The sequence below is a fragment of the Oncorhynchus nerka genome, linkage group LG9b (assembly GCF_034236695.1).
Source record: "Oncorhynchus nerka isolate Pitt River linkage group LG9b, Oner_Uvic_2.0, whole genome shotgun sequence".
Classification (NCBI taxonomy): domain Eukaryota; kingdom Metazoa; phylum Chordata; class Actinopteri; order Salmoniformes; family Salmonidae; genus Oncorhynchus; species Oncorhynchus nerka.
The window spans coordinates 2,397,156-2,418,367 of NC_088424.1; the positions used below are offsets into that span (position 1 = coordinate 2,397,156).

The 21,212-nt window shown below is 42.1% G+C and overlaps 1 protein-coding gene and 1 long non-coding RNA gene across 5 annotated transcripts in view; both read left to right on the top strand.

The window, feature by feature from the left end:
• The first annotated feature begins 12,437 nt into the window (after positions 1 to 12,437).
• LOC115114101 (ATP-dependent zinc metalloprotease YME1L1-like) overlaps positions 12,438 to 21,212 on the top strand; it is a 56,364-nt gene continuing 47,589 nt past the window's right edge. For 2 of the 4 annotated variants that reach the window (XM_029642087.2, XM_065013274.1), the window contains exon 1: positions 12,438 to 12,730. In XM_029642087.2, the coding sequence (XP_029497947.1) occupies positions 12,698 to 12,730 (33 nt within the window). In that variant the 5' untranslated portion in view covers positions 12,438 to 12,697. The remainder of the gene's footprint in view (positions 12,731 to 21,212) is intronic. The other 2 variants (XM_029642085.2, XM_029642086.2) reach the window with 1 other exon arrangement.
• Positions 12,742 to 17,888, top strand: LOC135565665 (uncharacterized). Its single transcript, XR_010461752.1, has 2 exons — positions 12,742 to 13,702; positions 15,759 to 17,888. It is a non-coding gene; the product is annotated as an uncharacterized LOC135565665 (long non-coding RNA).

Genomic DNA, 21,212 nt, shown 5'->3' on the forward strand with positions numbered 1-21,212 from the left:
AAGGTAGTGGGCTGCATTCCTGCTGGACCTGACAGAGATCATAGCGGCGCAGTCAGCATTTATTATGCTGCGGGCTGGAATGGGTGGTCAGACAGACAACTTTGGGATGAAAATGTGTTTTTGTCTCGCAGATTATTTGGAAATGGTCGTCTTTCTGCTTCGTATGCGTTAGCCTACCTATTGTATGAAAGTCAACTCTTTGTCGCATTTTTCACACATTATCAGCATTCCGCTGCTTCGTTCAGTAGACTACAGATGTTGGATTTTAATTTGACCCCTTTTGTCTCAGGAGAAAAATAATCCTGTAGCAGGAGGATTTGAAGAAATATTTAGATTCTCCAGGGGGGCAGCTGGAAGCGGTGTTTGTATACAATGCACACCGCAGTGGTGTAGGCAGTGCGGCCCGGCTCCGAGCCTCATGAGTTCGTGCCCCATTGCTGGGCGATATAGTGAGCAGCCTGAGCCTACATTATGCCCAAAAGTTAGTTGCATTTATTTCAATGTTTTCAAGAAGTAAAATGAACAGTCTGATAATTTACATATCAAAGAAAAGTGTGTCCACTCAACTAAATCGTTTTTGGATAGGCTCAAATGCATAAACATCTTGACAGCTTTACAAAATGAAATATTGAAGCCACACAATACAGGCTTTCGATATGAACCTATGTGTTGTGATAATTGCGCTGTTTGCTCCATAATCTGCCACTATCATATATAGGCCTAAGGCCAAGACAATAAGAAGACAAAGTGGCAGAATACATTTAACCACACCTTTGTTTCATCACAAAACCAGAGAGCAACATCTGTCCGGTGAAATCCACAAAGCATATTGTATGTAACAAACAGTTACATGATCTATAGCATGGTCAAGCAAGTTAATGTTTCCGACATTTTCGGGTTACTCAACAACTATTGATTTAGAACTACCATTTCAACTTCAACATTTCAACATCATCAAATCACCTATGCTTAGTCTAATACAGTGATAACTAAAAGATACCAAAAACAATTTAGCCCAATCAACCTAAACTCTATATTATGTAGCTGTCCATGGTACTGATTTATGTGTGTGTGTGTGTGTGCAAGTAGACAACGTTAACATTGGATACTTGGACAGGGGAATGTTCAGGATCATTGGACAGTGACAGTGATTTTGAGCACTTGAACAGTTGACTTTGAGTCTTGAACAATCCATTTAAGAAGGTCAACAAAGCAAGTGTGAATAGCGATAACAAAAACCATGGCTAAATATTGTACGTATCCATTTGATCCTGAACCTAATGGGAAACGGTCTATGACTCTGTCATACAGTACATGCTTTTTGTTTTTGATGTCATGGGCTACCTGCCTAAAACGCTTGCTCGCTAGCCTAACTTTCTTTAATGGATAACGATGAGTTGACTGTGCCATTAAACAGCTTGAAAATTCCAGAAAATTATGTCATGGCTTTAGAAGCTTCTGATAGGCTAATTGACATAATTTGAGTCAATTGGAGGTGTAGCTGTGGATGTATTTCAAGGCCTATCTTCAAATTCAGTGCCTCTTTGCTTGACCGCATGGGAAATAAAAAGAAATCAGCCAAAACCTCAGAAAAAAATTGTAGACCTCCACAAGTCTGGTTCATCATTGGGAGCAATTTCCAAACGCCTTAAAGTACCACGTTCATCTGTACAAACAATAGTACGCAAGTATAAACACCATGGGACCACGCAGCCGTCATACCGCTCAGGAAGGAGACGATTCTGTCTCCTAGAGATGAACGTAGTTTGGTGCGAAAAGTGCAAATCAATCCCAGAACAACAGCAAGGGACCTTGTGAAGATGCTGGAGGAAACAGGTACCAAAGTGTCTATATCTACAGTAAAACAAGTCCTATATCGACATAACCTGACAGGGCGCTCAGCAAGGAAGAAACCACTGCTCCAGAACCGCCATAGAAAAGCCAGACTATGGTTTGCAGCTGCACATGGGGACAAAGATTGTACTTTTTGGAGAAATGTCCTCTAGTCTGATGAAACAAAAATAGAACTGTTTGGCCATAAGGACCATCTTTATTTTTGGTGGAAAAAGGGAGAGGCTTTCATGTTGAAGAACACCATCCCAACCGTGAAGTACGTGGGTGGCAGCATCATGTTGTCGGGGTGCTTTGCTGCAGGAGGGACTGGTGCACTTCACAAAATTAGATGGCATCATGAGGAAAGAAAATTATGTGGATATATTGAAGCAACATCTCAAGACGTCAGGAAGTTAAAGCTTGGTCGCAAATGGGTCTTCCAAATGGACCCCAAGCATACTGCCAAAGATGTGGCAAAATGGCTTAAGGACAACAAAGTCAAGGTATTGGAGTGGCCATCACAAAGCCCTGACCTCAATCCTATAGAAAATCTGTGGGCAGAATTGAAAAAGTGTGTGCGAGCAAGGAGGCCTACAGACTTGACTCAGTTACACCAGCTCTGTCAGGAGGAATGGGACAAAATTCACCCAACTTATTGTGGGAAGCTTGTGGAAGGCTATCCCAAAAGTTTGACACAAGTTAAACAATTTAAAGGCAATACTACCAAATATCCATGGCTAATTTAGAAGGGACGATTTTAGCTAGCTTTTTTATTTTTCCCTTATTTTGCCAGGTAAGTTGACTGGGAACACATTCTAATTTACAGCAACGACCTGGGGAATAGTTACAGGGGAGAGGAGGGAGAATGAATAAGCTTATTGGAAAGTGGGGATGATTTGGTTGGCCGTGATGGTATGAGGGCCAGATTGGGAATTTAGTCAGGACACCAGGGTTTAACACCCTACTCTTATGATAAATGTCATGAGATCTTTATGCAACATCTTTATGGACCACAGAGTGCCAGGATACCCTACACAGGGAAATGTCCACAATCACTGCCCTGGGGCATTTTGATATTTTTATTTGTAAAACTTTTTTTAGCTAGCTAGCCACCGGAGGACAACAACACAATCATTTTGTTCTGTTTGTTTGTTCTGACATTTAGCTTTTGATGTAACTGGTGTGAAGCCAAATCCAGATATACTTTTTTTTGGTGTACCAGGACCATTCAAGGTTGAGCTCACTCAGTTTAGCTCAGATTGGTGTTATTTTATTGTATTTTTTATCAAGGGAGGCCACATGCTCGCTGGCTTCCCTTACATTCAATGCTAAGGGGCGGCAACAACGTTATACTCTGTTTGACCAGACAGCATCAGATAGATGGGCAACAGATACTGAGACAGAGGGGCACTGTTTTGCTCGTTTGGATGCTTTCTCTGCTTTCTCTGGTGCGAAACATTGCGAATTGAAGGAAAATTATTATTATTTTTTTCTTGTTACATTTTTTGGGGAAGCCTGGCTTCCCTTTGGTATTAAAGACCTTATACCAAGGCCTTATACCTTTTAAAGGGTTAATAAATGATGTTATGATAAGGTCTCCTCTTCAGGGGACCTCGGTGTGTGTGTTAAAACCTGTTTTGAGTGTTGTGACCTTCAGATACTATCACAAGGCATCTACATTCAGACTCCTCCTCATCTGGTTTTCTGAGAACACAAGGCTGCCACAGACCTGATGAAACTAGCCCCCTGTCAGAAGATGCTTACACTCGTTCACCTTGTTATGACCCTATACTTGTGATGAAAGGTCAAGTTTCGGTCAAACCCACTTCTGAGTTTTTACTTGCTGATAAGATGGTTGCTGCTGTCAGGGTGAGGTTAGATTTATTAAAATGTTGTTTCCAGGGAAAGTTACATAAGGGGGATTGGGGAGGCTATATGAGTTACAGGATGTCTTAGTTTCTCCCCAAGTTCTGCAAAATGTCTTTCATATACTGTTATATTGTACTCTGTACCAATTTCTGCCTACAAATTATATTACTAAATTAGTATTTTTTAATACTTAAACAAAGAGTCTGTGTTTCCTGTATGTTTGATAATTATATAGACCTGATCAAAATGTTGAAGAAATTGACCAACAGTACTCATGAATCCACGCCACTGCTGATGTCATTAAACCATCAATACGAGTTAAAGTCACCCGCACAGCTGATCTCAATCGCAACCATTATTGGTCACCTCATTACTGCTCCCTAAAAGATGTCGGTGTTATCCTTAGACCTGCTTTCAAGATATGTTCACCCTCTGGTTGGTATTGTAATCGGAACAACTTAGTCTTTTTTTTAAAGGGTGATTTATTTATTTGAGAAGCATTCCGGAACAATATAAATAGAGCATTTAATTGTTTACCACAGCAAATCTACCGTGGTAATTTACCTGACACTTTGTATGAATGGGAACTAATGTTGGTGTAGGCTGCTGACTGTTATTACTTTATTTGTTTCCTATTGATGTTATCCAAAAGTGTCTGGTATGGTCATCTCTTATCAAGATCGGGTGTAAATATAAATGGACTGTCCATATTTGAAAGGTGTAACTAAATCAAGTCAATCTGGGGGATTTAGTTATTTGTGCCAGAAGAGCGCAGGCCAGAATAAAACCGACACCGATATGGTAGGCCTATATGTGCAATCTGAAGGCAGCAGCCCTACCCGCTAGACCACCCCAGGTTACAATATATATATTTTTTTTATATTAAGATACACTATGTCGTAGCCTAGTGGAGACCAATATCTATCTTGTGTTATATAAAATTATGGTTGCATTTTTGAATGTTGCAGTAATAAGATCTAGGCCTAGGTTTAAGCGAGCGAGAGAGGAAATGATTTTGTTAGCGTGCCCTGATCCCAATGACTCGACTGCCCCCGCATTTGAGAGAAAGAGAACTGCTCTTTTTAAGGGACTCACAAGGCTCATTTGATTTTCCTGGTGCAGCAGGAAAACTCTCAGTGACAAAAGAGTGATCAGATTAAGATTCAACATCTGTAGCTCTCTTGAGTTGAGCGTGTGCAATCAAGTGCACCAAATCAAATCAAATCACATTTTATTTGTCACATACACATGGTTAGCAGATGTTAATGCGAGTGTAGCGAAATGCTTGTGCTTCTAGTTCCGACAATGCAGTGATAACCAACAAGTAATCTAACTAACAATTCTAAAACTACTGTCTTATACACAGTGTAAGGGGATAAAGAATATGTACATAAGGATATATGAATGAGTGATGGTACAGAGCAGCATACAGTAGATGGTATCGAGTACAGTATATACATATGAGATGAGTATGTAGACAAAGTAAACAAAGTGGCATAGTTAAAGTGGCTAGTGATACATGTATTACATAAGGATGCAGTCGATGATGTAGAGTACAGTATATACGTATGCATATGAGATGAATAATGTATGGTAAGTAACATTATATAAGGTAGCATTGTTTAAAGTGGCTAGTGATATATTTACATCATTTCCCATCAATTCCCATTATTAAAGTGGCTGGAGTTGGGTCAGTGTCAATGACAGTGTGTTGGCAGCAGCCACTCAATGTTAGTGGTGGCTGTTTAACAGTCTGATGGCCTTGAGATAGAAGCTGTTTTTCAGTCTCTCGGTCCCAGCTTTTATGCACCTGTACTGACCTCGCCTTCTGGATGATAGCGGGGTGAACAGGCATTGGTTCGGGTGGTTGATGTCCTTGATGATCTTTATGGCCTTCCTGTAACATCGGGTGGTGTAGGTGTCCTGGAGGGCAGGTAGTTTGCCCCCGGTGATGCGTTGTGCAGACCTCACTACCCTCTGGAGAGCCTTACGGTTGAAGGCGGAGCAGTTGCCGTACCAGGCGGTGATACAGCCCGCCAGGATGCTCTCGATTGTGCATCTGTAGAAGTTTGTGAGTGCTTTTGGTGACAAGCCGAATTTCTTCAGCCTCCTGAGGTTGAAGAGGCGCTGCTGCGCCTTCTTCACGACGCTGTCAGTGTGAGTGGACCAATTCAGTTTGTCTGTGATGTGTATGCCGAGGAACTTAACTTGCTACCCTCTCCACTACTGTTCCATCGATGTGGATAGGGGGGTGTTCCCTCTGCTGTTTCCTGAAGTCCACAATCATCTCCTTAGTTTTGTTGAGTGTGAGGTTATTTTCCTGACACCACACTCCGAGGGCCCTCACCTCCTCCCTGTAGGCCGTCTCGTCGTTGTTGGTAATCAAGCCTACCACTGTTGTGTCGTCCGCAAACTTGATGATTGAGTTGGAGGCGTGCGTGGCCACGCAGTCGTGGGTGAACAGGGAGTACAGGAGAGGGCTCAGAACGCACCCTTGTGGGGCCCCCGTGTTGAGGATCAGCGGGGAGGAGATGTTGTTGCCTACCCTCACCACCTGGGGGTGGCCCGTCAGGAAGTCCAGTACCTAGTTGCACAGGGCGGGGTCGAGACCCAGGGTCTCGAGCTTGATGACGAGCTTGGAGGGTACTATGGGGTTGAATGCCGACCTGTAGTCGATGAACAGCATTCTCACATAGGTATTCCTCTTGTCCAGGTGGGTTAGGGCAGTGTGCAGTGTGGTTGAGATTGCATCGTCTGTGGACCTATTTGGGCGGTAAGCAAATTGGAGTGGGTCTAGGGTGTCAGGTAGGGTGGAGGTGATATGGTCCTTGACTAGTCTCTCAAAGCACTTCATGATGACGGAAGTGAGTGCTACGGTGCGGTAGTCGTTTAGCTCAGTTACCTTAGCTTTCTTGGGAACAGGAACAATGGTGGCCCTCTTGAAGCATGTGGGAACAGCAGACTGGTATAGGGATTGATTGAATATGTCCGTAAACACACCGGCCAGCTGGTCTGCCCATGCTCTGAGGGCGCGGCTGGGGATGCCGTCTGGGCCTGCAGCCTTGCGAGCGTTAACACGTTTAAATGTCTTACTACTCACCTCGGCTGCAGTGAAGGAAAGACCGCATGTTTTCGTTGCAGGCCGTGTCAGTGGCACTGTATTGTCCTCAAAGCGGGCAAAAAAGTTATTTAGTCTGCCTGGGAGCAAGACATCCTGGTCCGTGACTGGGCTGGGTTTCTTCTTGTAGTCCGTGATTGACTGTAGACCCTGCCACATGCCTCTTGTGTCTGAGCCGTTGAATTGAGATTCTACTTTGTCTCTGTACTGACGCTTAGCTTGTTTAATAGCCTTGCGGAGGGAATAGCTGCACTGTTTGTATTCGCTCATGTTGCCAGACACCTTGCCCTGATTAAAAGCAGTGGTTCGCGCTTTCAGTTTCACGCGAATGCTGCCATCAATCCACGGTTTCTGGTTAGGGAATGTTTTTATCGTTGCTATGGGAACGACATCTTCAACGCACGTTCTAATGAACTCGCACACTGAATCAGCGTATTCGTCAATATTTTTATCTGATGCAATACGAAACATGTCCCAGTCCACGTGATGGAAGCAGTCTTGGAGTGTGGAGTCAGCTTGGTCTGACCAGCGTTGGACAGACCTCAGCGTGGGAGCCTCTTGTTTAAGTTTCTGCCTGTAGGCAGGGATCAACAAAATGGAGTCGTGGTCAGCTTTTCCGAAAGGGGGGCGGGGCAGGGCCTTATATGCGTCGCGGAAGTTAGAGTAACAATGATCCAAGGTTTTACCACCACTGGTTCCGCAATCGATATGCTGATAAAATTTAGGGAGTCTTGTTTTCAGATTAGCTTTGTTAAAATCCCCAGCTACAATGAATGCAGCCTCCGGATAAATGGTTTCCAGTTTGCAAAGAGTTAAATAAAGTTTGTTCAGAGCCATCGATGTGTCTGCTTGGGGGGGGATATATACGGCTGTGATTATAATCAAAGAGAATTCTCTTGGAAGATAATGCGGTCTACATTTGATTGTGAGGAATTCTAAATCAGGTGAACAGAAGGATTTGAGTTCCTGTATGTTTCCTTCATCACACCATGTCTCGTTAGTCATGAGGCATACGCCCCCGCCACTCTTCTTACCAGAAAGATGTGTGTTTCTGTCGGCGCGATGCGTGGAGAAACCCGTTGGCTGCACCGCATCGGATAGCGTCTTCCCAGTAAGCCATGTTTCCGTGAAGCAGAGAACGTTGCAGTCTCTGATGTCCCTCTGGAATGCTACCCTTGCTCGGATTTCATCAACCTTGTTGTCAAGAGACTGGACATTGGCAAGAAGAATGCTGGGGAGTGGAGCGCGATGTGCCCTTGTCCGGAGTCTGACCAGAAGACCGCTATGTTTCCCTCTTTTTCGGAGTCGTTTTCTTGGGTCGCTGCATGCGATCCATTCCGTTGTCCTGTTTGTAAGGCAGAACACAGGATCCGCGTCGCGGAAAACATATTCTTGGTCGTACTGATGGTGAGTTGACGCTGATCTTATATTCAGTAGTTCTTCTCGACTGTATGTAATGAAACCTAAGATGACCTGGGGTACTAAATATAAGAAATAACACGTAAAAAAACAAAAAACTGCATAGTTTCCTAGGAACGCGAAGCGAGGCGGCCATCTACAGTATATCTGTGGTCTCATTTCAATAGAGTAGGCTATAGCCTGTGTGTAGGCCGGAGAAGCACAGAGTAGTTATATTTCCAAGGAAAATAACTTCTTAAATAAGATTAGGTTGTAGATAACTATATTGCCTATAAATAAATATTTTCTACACTGTAGAATAATAGTGAGGACATTAAAACTATGAAATAACACATATGTAATCATGTAGTAACCAAAAACTGTTCAAAAAATCAAAATATATTTTATATCTGAGATTCTTCAATCTAGCATAACATTTGTCTTGATGACAGCTTTGCACACTCTTGGCATTCTCTCAAATATCAAACCAACTTTGTTCTAAAACGCCTTAAGACGTCATGTCTCATCTTATGTGTCTGAACTGTGCTTTAGAAAGTACCTTGATTTATCTTTCTTCATATAGGAATTGCATCTATTTCCCAATTGGCTGAAAAGCTGCCAATCAGCTACAGTCAGATTTTCTAGCTTTGGCGCAGGCCTGATTTCTCATCATAATGAGATCTAAAAGTTCTATGGAGAGCCAATTATTTTTTTAAATGTTAATTGCAAGGTAGTTCGAGTCGGCCAAAGATGGTGATAAATACTGACTTTTGTGCGGCCCAAAACGCATACCATAAATTCTGGGCCAAACTGTTGCTTCTCTCAGTCCGTGCCTCTCGCCTCCATAGCTAGCCTCGTTGAGAGTGAAGTAACGGTTTTACACAACTGCACATGTAGATGCAGCAGGTCAACATCTATCTTATACTGCCACCTATTGGTCGAGCGAAATAGTGTCATTTGTGTTTGTAGAATTTTAAACCTCGGAAACTATTTGGGATTGTGCTGTATTTGGTAGTCTGTACAAGTAAAAAAATTACCACGACTATGCCTGCTCTAAGGCGTTTGATGGGGGCGTGTTTGTCTTTCAGTGAGATAAAAATAGATTAGAAAAGTTTTAGAGCAGATTCAGGGTCAGGCGTTTATTGGTATGAATCTTGTCCTGAAGACAGAGCTGAGCGATTTCCACTAGATGGGCCTGCTGCAAAAGCAAGATATGCAATATATCGTAAAAATTAATGAAAACAAAAATGTGGTTTTTGGTCTTAATTCAAGGTTAGGGTTAGCAGTGCGGTTAAGGTTAGGGTCAGGTTTAAAATCAGATTTGATGACTTTGTGGCTGTGCCAGCTAGTGACTGTCCTGCAGAACCTCCAGTACATGTGTCATTCCAATAAATGCCAAATTGCAACCTTTTTATCAGGGCTAGTGTCATGCCCCCAATAAGACCAAGTGAGACCACCATGGTCTACATTTTGTGTTAATTTTACGACTAGATCGTCTTCTCAGGCTAGACAAGAGGACGCCTCATCCCTAGCAAGAAATGTATGTGCTTGTGTCTAACTATTAATAATAGTTCAAATGTATATTTTTAAATCTAATATCTTAAAACATGTACACATTTAACAGGAGGGGTTTAAAATGTGTAATTATAAACAAGAGAAGTTTATTGCCTTCTGTTGGCTACTCTTTAATGTCAACACAGATGAGAGAAATGATAAGTTGTCTATTTGGTTTTCCAGAGTCCTTTTCACCTGTCCCCTATCACTGTGGTGTTTGCTACTGGCTGGCCTTTGTTCGCTCATTGGCTGGTTCAGATTTACCTACAACAAAAGAGGAGGTGAGTGTCCTATACTGTATGTCATCTGTGCCCTGTGAATTTTTTGTATTTTTATTTAATCTTTATTTAACTAGGCAAGTCAATTAAGAACAAAATCTTATTTACAATGATGGCCTACACCGGACAAACCCGGACAACGCTGGGCCAATTGTGCGCCGCCCTATGGGACTCCCAATCACAGCCAGTTGTGATACAGCTTGGAATCGAACCAGGGTGTCTGTAGCCACGTCTCAAGCACTGATCTGCAGTGCCTTAGACCGCTGCGCCACTCGGGAGCCAGTGAATCAGTCATATGTAAATACAGTACCATCAAAAGTTTGGACACACCTAATAATTCAAGGGTTCTTCTTTATTTTTTACTATTTTCTACATTGTAGAATAATAATAATAGTGAAGACACCAAAACTATGAAATTACACATGGAATCATGTAGTAACCAACTTTTTTCTAAAACATATCAAAACATATTTTATGTTTTAGATTTTTCAAAGTAGGCACCCTTTGCCTTGATGACAGCTTTGCACACTCTTGGCATTCTCTCAACCAACTTCATGAGGTTGTCACCTGAAATGCATTTCAATGAACAGGTGTGCTGTGTGTTGTGACAAGGTAGGGGTGGTATACAGAAGATAGCCCTATTTGGTAAAAGACCAAGTACACATTATGGCAAGAAGAGTTCAAATAAGCAAAAACAAACAACAGTCCATCATTACTTTAAGACACGAAGGTCAGTTAATCTGGAAAATTTCAAGAACTTTCAAGAAATTTCAAGAAGTTTCTTCAAGCGCAGTCGCAAAAACCATTAAGCGCTATGATGAAACTAGCTCTCATGAGGCCCGCCACAGGAAAGGAAGACCCAGAGTTACCTCTGCTGCAGAGGATAAGTTCATTAGAGTTACCAGCCTCAGAAATTGCAGCCCAAATAAATGCTTCACTGAGTTCAAGTAAACAGACACATCTCAACATCAACTGAGGAGATTGTGTCGACCGGTGGAAATCTGTCCTTTGGTCTGATGAATCCAAATTTGAGATTTTTGGTTCCAACCGCCGTGTCTTTGTGAGTCGCAGAGTAGGTGAACGGATGATCTCTGCATGTGTGGTTCCCACTGTGAAGCGTGGAGGAGGTGTGCTGGTGCTTTTCTCGTGACACTGTCAGTGATTTATTTAGAATTCAAGGCACACTTAACCAGCATGGCTACCACAGCATTCGGCAAGCGATACGCCATCCCATCTGGTTTCCGCTAAGAAGGAGATTGATGGAGTGCTGCATCAGATGACCTGGCCTCCACAATCACCCTACCTCTACCCAATTGAGATGGTTTGGGATGAGTTGGACCGTAGAGTGAAGGAAAAGCAGTCAACAAGTGCTCAGCATATGCTGGAACTCCTTCAAGACTGTTGGAAAAGCATTGCAGGTGAAGCTGGTTGAGAGAATGCCAAGAGTGTGCAAAGCTGTCATCAAGGCAAAGGGTGGCTACTTTGAAGAATCTGTAATATAATATATATTTTGATTTGTTTAACACTTTTTTTGGTTACTATATGATTTCATAGTTTGATGTCTTCACTATTATTCTACAATGTAGAAAATAGTAAAAAATAAAGAAAAACCCTTGAATGAGTACAGTAGCAGTGTCCAAATTTTTGACTGGTACTGTATACTGTAGCTAAGAAAGTAATACTAAGTGAATGTTGTGTAGTAAGTTTTTAGTAGCCCATGTGCCTTACCCTAATAATTTGGTCCCTTTCCCCCTCAGAACTTAGTCTACTGTTCTGACTTTGTGGTGCACATGTAGCCTATAGCCTGTTTTAGAGTAATGTCATGTAATATTGCAAGAGCTTTCTTTTGTCTGCTTATATTATATACCCCCTTTATTTATCCTACGGTTCTGACTTGGTGTACATGGAGAATACTGTAAAAACGACCCGTGTTCGGAATTCTGTCGCTGTACATTTCAAAAGTGCTTAACAAATAGTTATATTGACTACGTCCATCTTTGCTCGCTCATTAATGTATTAATATAAATTACGGATTGCCTCTTATCCGCTCATCATTCCATAGTTTATACTTCAAAAATGTTATAGGCCTATTGCTTATATAGGTCTATCTCATTAGTATCTTATTCATCATTTTAGGCTATGTTGGAATGACTTGATTGTTTTGCTTACTTTGTGTATTATAATTAGCTCATGTGCTTTTCTTGACAAGGAGGAGATACTATATAATGTTGTATTTAATTGAAATACTTTAGAATTTCATTCATTCGTATGGAGGACTGCCTCTCAATGGCCAATACATAGCATCAGCAATCCAGGGTTTATATGTTTTTACAGTCTGGTATACGTCATTGGTCATGACCCACACTTTATGATAAGATGCCTTAATTTGGGTGAACTATTCCTTAAGGGTTGTTTCTTTAAGCCTTTAGCCAGCGAATTTACTCCGGTTGTCAAAAAGAAAAATATCCGGTTGACCTTTAAAATGAGCAGCTTTCCTCTTGCGAACTTCACAAGCTAAATGGGTGGATCGCACATTGAACAGAAGTTTCAGTAACATTAGCTAAAGGAACACAGACAGAGAAACAAGGAGAATTCGGAAAGGAACGTTGAAACATATTTGTTGGCCTGTCTAAGAGCGACATTGGAAATGTTTTCCTTGTCAACAACAGTCCAACCACAGGTAAGAAAGTAGCTAGCGTTAATGTAATAGAGTAACTAGCTAGCCATTGACATTGAGTGTTGAATGATTACCAGTTAACGTTAGCTAGCCATAGTTGTGCAAAGCTAACCTTATCTCTGTCAGTCGTTTCTTCTCATGAGATCGTTATTGGGCAGTTTGTAAGGGATATGTTGTTAATTTCACCAGGGTTTTAAAATATACTTTCACCGGCAAACGTTAACTAGCCTAGGCTAATATGTCTGCCGCTGCAGCAAAGCAGAAATGCTAGAAACTCAGCACTGCTCTCTTCCTGGGTAATATCAACAATCTAGCTAGCACAGCTAGAAGTCAAAGTTGTATATACAAGCCAAGAGTTGCATACTTCTGCAGACCCAGAAACAGAAGCAACTCTTCAATTGTAGCTAGTTTATGCTATTATTGTAATACCAGGTCGATAGCTTGTTACATTGAGGTCAGTGGTCTGCAGAACAGTATCACGAGTTGTTATTTTGGTGCTGCTATTAATCTCTGGTGGACATATGAAACGGCGAGAATCTGTCAACGCTCACGATGTATAATTGTGTAATTATGAGCAGTAGTAGTTTGTGGTTTTCTTTCATTATTTGGACGAATCAGGATTTGGCAAAGGCGGTGCTTAAACTAGTGCGGTGGTTTCCAAGCCCTTGTGCAGACGATAGACGGAATCTTCAACTCAAAATTACTTTAGTGTGGCCAGGGAGTTGACATATAACGCCTCCTTGCGGCCATGTTGTAAAGCCACACAATCAATTATTTCGACCACATCTGAGAGGCTACCCCAAGCTGCGTGCTAACGGTTCCTAAAACTAGTTGATTCATCACCACAGTCCATTTCTGTGCTGTATTTGGTTGCTCTAACAAGGTAGAAAAGACAACGGGAAAAAACGTGATAAGACTCAAGAACTGTCAGAAAAGCGAAGAAACCTTTTTGCCCGTCAAGACCTGAACCAACTGGTAAGTCCGATTTCGAGTTCCGCTGCTAACAAGGTGTTCACAACAAGACTATTAAAGTCAGCCAACATTAGCTAGCTAGATAGCTTGTAGTCTCTCTTACATAGGCAGCGCTTGAGTTTCAAGTTTTTGGGAACCCCCCCATAAAAATTCACCTTTGTAACAAAGGCTTGATTGCATGCATTTATCATTGCATTTGCAGTCTGATGTAAGCCTACTATTCCTAATGTGATGAGTAGATTGGATACTCATAATTTAGGCTATTAATGAGCGCGTAGGCCTATAGGCTATATCAGAGGAGTTTCTTTCCATTGCAAAAAAATGTGTATTTTGTTAAACTTTTCATGCAATTCCACTACACTGACTGGAAACATTAGCAGAATCAGAATAGCCTGGCGCTGTAAACAGATAAATAAAAACGACCTTGTCTTGAATACAACCATGTAATCTTGGCATTTGAAAAGGGGTCATGGCTAGAAGGGATCCAGCAAATTAACTTTAAAACATATTTTTTATGGCATTTTAGCTTACCCGTTTCCTAACCTTAACCTACTATGAAAAGTTAAATTTGACATTCATTTTACAAAAGCTGGATCCCTTCTAGCCATGACCATGAAAAAGGGGAGATACAAATTGTACAATATGACTACCATATAGAGTCGTGGCCAAAAGTTTTGAGAATGGCACAAATATAAATTTCCACAAAGTTTGCTGCTTCAGTGTCTTTAGATATTTTTGTCAGATGTTACTATGGAATACTGAGGTATAATTAAAAGCATTTCATAAATGTCAAAGGCTTTTATTGACAATTACATGAAGTTGATGCAAAAAGTCAATATTTGCAGTGTTTACCCTTCTTTTCAAGACCTCTGCAATCTGCTCTGGCATGCTGTCAATTAACTTCTGGGCCACATCCTGACTGATGGCAGCCCATTCTTGCATAATCAATGCTTGGAGTTTGTCAGAATTTGTGGGTTTTTGTTTGTCCACCCTCCTCTTGAGGATTGACCACAAGTTCTCAATGGGATTAACGTCTGGGGAGTTTCCTGGCCATTGACCCAAAATAGTGATGTTTTGTTCCCAGAGCCTCTTAGTTATCACTTTTGCCTTATGGCAATGTGCTCCATCATGCTGGAAAAGGAATTGTTCATCACCAAACTCAGAGGATGTGTTACCATTCTTTATTCATGGCAAAATTGTAAGTGAGCCCACTCCCTTGGCTGATAAGCAACCGCACACATGAATGGTCTCAGGATGCTTTACTGTTGGAATGATACAGGACTGATGGTAGCGCTCACCTTGTCTTCTCCGGACAAGCTTTTTTCCGGATGCCCCAAACAATCGGAAAGGGGATTCAGAGAAAATTACTTTACCCCAGTCCTCAGCAGTCCAATCCTTTTGTACCTTTTGCAGAATATCAGTCTGTCCCTGATGTTTTTCCTGGAGAGAAGTGGCTTCTTTGCTGCCCTTCTTGACACCAGGCCATCCTCCAAAAGTCTTCGCCTCACTGCGTGCAGATGCACTCACACCTGCCTGCTGCCATTCCTGAGCAAGCTCTGTACTGGTGGTGCCCGGATCCCGCAGCTGAATCAACTTTAGGAAACGGTCCTGGCGCTTGCTGGACTTTCTTGGGCGCCCTGAAGCCTTCTTCACAACAATTGAACCGCTCTCCTTGAAGTACGCAATGATGACGGCACGTGTTTCCTTCCAGGTAACCATGGTTGACAGAGGAAGAACAATGATTCCAAGCACCATGCTCCTTTTGAAGCTTTCAGTCTGTTATTCGAACTCAATCAGCATGACAGAGTGATCTCCAGCCTTGTCCTCGTCAACACTCACACCTGTGTTAACGAGAGAATCACTGACATGATGTTAGCTGGTCCTTTTGTGGCAGGGCTGAAATGCAGTAGAAATGTTTTTAGGGGATTCAGTTCATTTGCATGGCAAATACAAACTGAGGTAGCAGACTTTGAATTAACATTTGTTTCATTCTCAAAACATTCTAAAAAAAAAAGTGATAGTCTAACATCAGGTATGCTTTTTATTTGTTTTACTGTAGGTTCACCAGCTGATCTCTATCAAGACACCCATGTTGACTGGATTCATCTACGAAGATGAGCAATGCTGCAGCATCAGTTTCTCCTTTACTAATTTGTCCTTTTCCAGATATGAAAGGAGACATCCCTCAGTTACAGTGCATTTGGAAAGTATTCAGACCCCATTACTTTTTCCACATTTTGTTACATTACAGCCTTATTCTAACATGGATTTAAAAACATAAATCCTCATCAATACCCCATAATGACAAAGTGAAACAGGTTTAGAAAGCTTTACAAATTGTATAAAAAAAATATAATTATTCAGAGCCTTTGCTATGAGACTTGAAATTGAGCTCAGGTGCATCCTGTTGCCATTGATCATCCTTGAGTTGTTTCTGCAACTTGATTCGAGTCTACCTGTGGTAAATTAGATTGATTGAGCATTATTTGGAAAGGCGCACACCTGTCTATATAAGGTCTCACAGTTGACAGTGCATGTCAGAGCAAAAACCAAGCCATGAGGTCGAAGGAATTGTCTGTAGAGCTCCGAGACAGGATTGTGTAGAGGCACAGTGGCCTCCATTATTCTTAAATGGAAGAGCTGGGCACCCTGGCCAAACTGGGCAATCGGGGAAGAAGGGCCTTGGTCAGGGAGGTGACCCAAGAACCCGATGGTCACTCTGACAGAGCTCCAGAATCCTCTGTGGAGATGGGAGAATCTTCTAGTAGGACAATCATCTTTGCAGCACTCCACCAATCAGGCCTTTATGTTAGAGTGGCCAGACTGAATCCACTCCTGAGTAAAAGGCACATGATAGCCTGCTTGGTTTTGCCAAAAAAGCACTTAAAGGATTGACCATGAGAAACAAAATGCTCTTGTCTGATCAAACCAAGAAGTAACTCTTTGGCCTGAATGCCAAGCATCACATCTGGAGTAAACATGACACCATCTCTACGATGAGGCATGGTGGTGACAGCATCATGCTGTGGGGCTGTTTTTCAGCGACAGGGACTGGGAGACTAGTCAGGATTGAGGGAAAGATCAATGGAGCAAAGTACAGAGCGATCCTTGATGAGAACCTGCTCCAGAGCACTCAGGACCTCAGGCTGGGGTGATTGTTCACCTTCCAACAGGACAACGACCCTAAGCACACAGCCAGGACAACGACCCTAAGCACACAGCCAGGACAATGACCCTAAGCACACAGCCAGGACAACACAGTAGTGGCTTCGGGACAAGTCTCTGATTGTCTTTGTGGCCCAGCCAGAGCTCAGACTTGAACCCAATCTCAGGGAAGCACAAATACATGCTCGTCATCCTCACCAGGGTCTTGACCTGACTGCAGTTTGGCGTCATAACTGACTTCATTGGGCAAATGCTCACCTTCGATGGCCACTGGCACACTGGAGAAGTGTGCTCTTCATGGATGAATCCCGGTTTCAACCATAACGGGCAGACTGCATGTATGGCGTCGTGTGGGCTAGCGGTTTTCTGATGTCACCATGATGCCCTATGGTGGGGTTATGGCATAAACTACAGACAACGAACACACTTGTATTTTATCAATGGGAATTTGAAGGCACAGAGATACCTTTACGAGATCCTGAGGCCCATTGTCGTGCCATCTGCTGCCATCACCTCATGTTTCAGCATGATAATGCATGGCCCCATGTCGCAAGGATCTGTACACAATTCCTGGAAGCTGAAAAGGTCCCAGTTCTTCCATGACCTGCATACTCACCAGACATGTCACCCATTAAGCAAGTGTGGGATGCTCTGGATCGACATGTACGACAACGTGTTCCAGTTCCCGCCAATATCCAGCATCTTTGCACAGCAATTGAAGAGTGAGACAACATTCCACAATCAACAGCTTGATCAACTCTATGCGAGGCAAATGGTCACACCAGATACATGACTGGTTTTCTTGTCCACACCCATACATAACTTTTGTTTTTAAGGTATCTGTGACCAACATCTGCATATCTGTATTCCCAGTCATGTGAAATCCATAGATTAGGGCCTAATGAATTTATTTAAATTGACTGATTTCCTTATATGAACTGTAACTCAGTAAAATCTTTGAAATTGTTGCATTCATTTTTGTAAAGTGTAAATGCAATTGTGTTTTAAAAAGTTTTTCCCACGATTTATAAATAGCTTTTTATTAAGAAGACCGGCTTCATCAGCACAACACCACTTTGCAATGAGCTGGAGGCAGTATGCATTTTGAAAACATATAGCTACTTAACACATTTTTTGAAACCTGAACGTTTTACTACATATGAGGCATGTTTTACCTTGCTTTCAAAGTAGCCTAGGCAAAATCCGACCATATCAGGGAATGCAATTATTTTATAAATATTCCCATATGCCATTGAAACCACTGGGCTATTTCTCTCATGTTCTATTGGTTTTCAACGTTCATTGTCCTGTAGCCAAATGCACACTTGCATGTTCCATACTGCCTTGTGTGCTTTGCTGCAATAATAATAATAATAAATAATAGTTTATCAACATTTTAAGCTTAAACGTTCTGAGCTGTTACGTCAGAAAAGGTTGCAAGTTCGAATCCCCGAGCTGACAAGGTACAAATCTGTCGTTCTGCCCCTGAACAGGCAGTTAACCCACTGTTCCTAGGCCGTCATTGAAAATAAGAATTTGTTCTTAACTGACTTGCCTAGTAAAATAAAGGTTAAATAAAAATGATGTACCTTGGCCTACTGGTTGTATGAATTTGGGATCTATCGTCTCACAGCTGTCCCCAGAGTCTGTTTGGGCTGTCTCTTTCACGACAAGCTGACCGAACTTAGGTGAGTCTCTGATCCACCTCTACGCAGACGACACCATTCTGTATATTTCCGGCCCTTCTTTGGACACTGTGTTAACAACCCTCCAGGCAAGCTTCAATGCCATACAACTCTCCTTCCGTGGCCTCCAATTGCTCTTAAATACAAGTAAAACTAAATGCATGCTCTTCAACCGATCGCTACCTGCACCTACCCGCCTGTCCAACATCACTACTCTGGACGGCTCTGACTTAGAATACGTGGACAACTACAAATACTTAGGTGTCTGGTTAGACTGTAAACTCTCCTTCCAGACCCATATCAAACATCTCCAATCCAAAGTTAAATCTAGAATTGGCTTCCTATTTCGCAACAAAGCATCCTTCACTCATGCTGCCAAACATACCCTTGTAAAACTGACCATCCTACCAATCCTCGACTTTGGCGATGTCATTTACAAAATAGCCTCCAATACCCTACTCAACCAATTGGATGCAGTCTATCACAGTGCAATCCGTTTTGTCACCAAAGCCCCATATACTACCCACCATTGCGACCTGTACGCTCTCGTTGGCTGGCCCTCGCTTCATACTCATCGCCAAACCCACTGGCTCCATGTCATCTACAAGACCCTGCTAGGTAAAGTCCCCCCTTATCTCAGCTCGCTGGTCACCATAGCATCTCCCACCTGTAGCACACGCTCCAGCAGGTATATCTCTCTAGTCACCCCCAAAACCAATTCTTTCTTTGGCCGCCTCTCCTTCCAGTTCTCTGCTGCCAATGACTGGAACGAACTTCAAAGATCTCTGAAACTGGAAACACTTATCTCCCTCACTAGCTTTAAGCACCAACTGTCAGAGCATCTTACAGATTGCTGCACCTGTACATAGCCCACCTATAATTTAGCCCAAACAACTACCTCTTTCCCAACTGTATTTAATTTATTTGTTTGTTTTGCTCCTTTGCACCCCATTATTTTTGTTTCTACTTTGCACATTCTTCCATTGCAGAGCTACCATTCCAGTGTTTTTATTGTGCTATATTGTATTTACTTTGCCACCATGGCCTTTTTTGCCTTTACCTCCCTTCTCACCTCATTTGCTCACATTGTATATAGACTTGTTTATACTGTATTATTGACTGTATGTTTGTTTTACTCCATGTGTAACTCTGTGTCGTTGTATCTGTCGAACTGCTTTGCTTTATCTTGGCCAGGTCGCAATTGTAAATGAGAACTTGTTCTCAACTTGCCTACCTGGTTAAATAAAGGTGAAATAAAAAATAAAATAAAATAAAAAATTGACATAGGCTAAGTAAATTGCCAAACTGATATAGCCTAATTTAGCCTACAGTACTCCTGTCTATACATAAATAAATATAGGCTACTAAAGCATGATTTGGGCACAGGGGATCATTAGCTTCCCCTAGCCTTAAACAAAAATAAACTGTGGATTGTTTTAAATCACATGGCCTACAGTCCGGAAGGAAAGGCAGCGCGCGCAGCAAATACTTAATAGATAATTGTTGAGTTGCGACTCTCCGTGAAAAGTAGAGGCCCAGCCAGCCAGGCATATCGCAATATAATAAAATAAATTGTGGGAAAGCCATTTGCTTTCCAAACAATGTTATTGCTGTAAAGTTAAGACCATTTTAAAATACGAAGCCAAAAACTTAAATACGAAGCTGACTTAATTGAGTGAACAGTAGGCCTATCTTATTGGCACCAGCGAGTGCGCACGGCGCATGTTCACTCTATCATTGTTAGGTCAGTGCCACTTAAGTTTGTTTTTAGACAATATTTTCCTTCTTTTAGGCCTATTATATGATCTGTTTGTCAGTGTCAGCAGATTAGGCTACCCTGTAAATTGGCATATTAAAAAAAGATTCTGCTCATGTCTACCAGTCATAAAGTGTAGTAGAATTGTTTGAAATGTATTTTTCCTGTGCGAAGAAAGAAGAAACGTATGTTATAGCCCAGGGCTATACGCGCTCAGTCATTCATTGAACAGACTTTTTTTTGCAAACAGTGAATGAGTTCTATTGTTAGCCTGGCTAAATGCAGTGGTTAAGTGCGCTGGTTAGCCGCGGGAAGTGCGCTGGAGGAGCGGATTTAATTGAAATACATTTTCCAAAGATATAGAATTACTACTCTGTTCAGAAACAAATTAAATAATTCAGAATAGTCTACCAGGAGTATGCCTATAATTTATCCATAGGACCAATGGCATCTTAAAATTACAAATTTAAAAAAGCCTAGCAGGCCTCCGGAGTGGTGCAGTGCTTGAGGCTTCACTACTGACCCAGGTTCAATCCCAGGGAGTGTCACATCTGACCGGGAGACCCATGAAACGAAGTGCACAATTGGCCCAGCATTGTCTGGGTTAGGGGAGGGTTTGACCGGAAGGGATTTCCTTGTCCTTGGTGCAGCTGAATTTCGGGTTAAGCAAGCAGTGTCAAGAAGCAGTGCAGCTGGTGGCCGTTTGTATTGATTTCAGATTCTCAGTGCCATTGTGAGGTATTAAGAAAGTCTCCAGTCATAAAATGACTGAACACATTTCATGCAATTCTAAAAGGCCAAATTCTTCCCGGAGCCAATAATAAAATAAACAAATAATCCCCAATGTGTGCAACTTCTCTAAGTGCCTCTAGGCCTACTTTTTGTTTCAGCATCTCCTGATTTACAA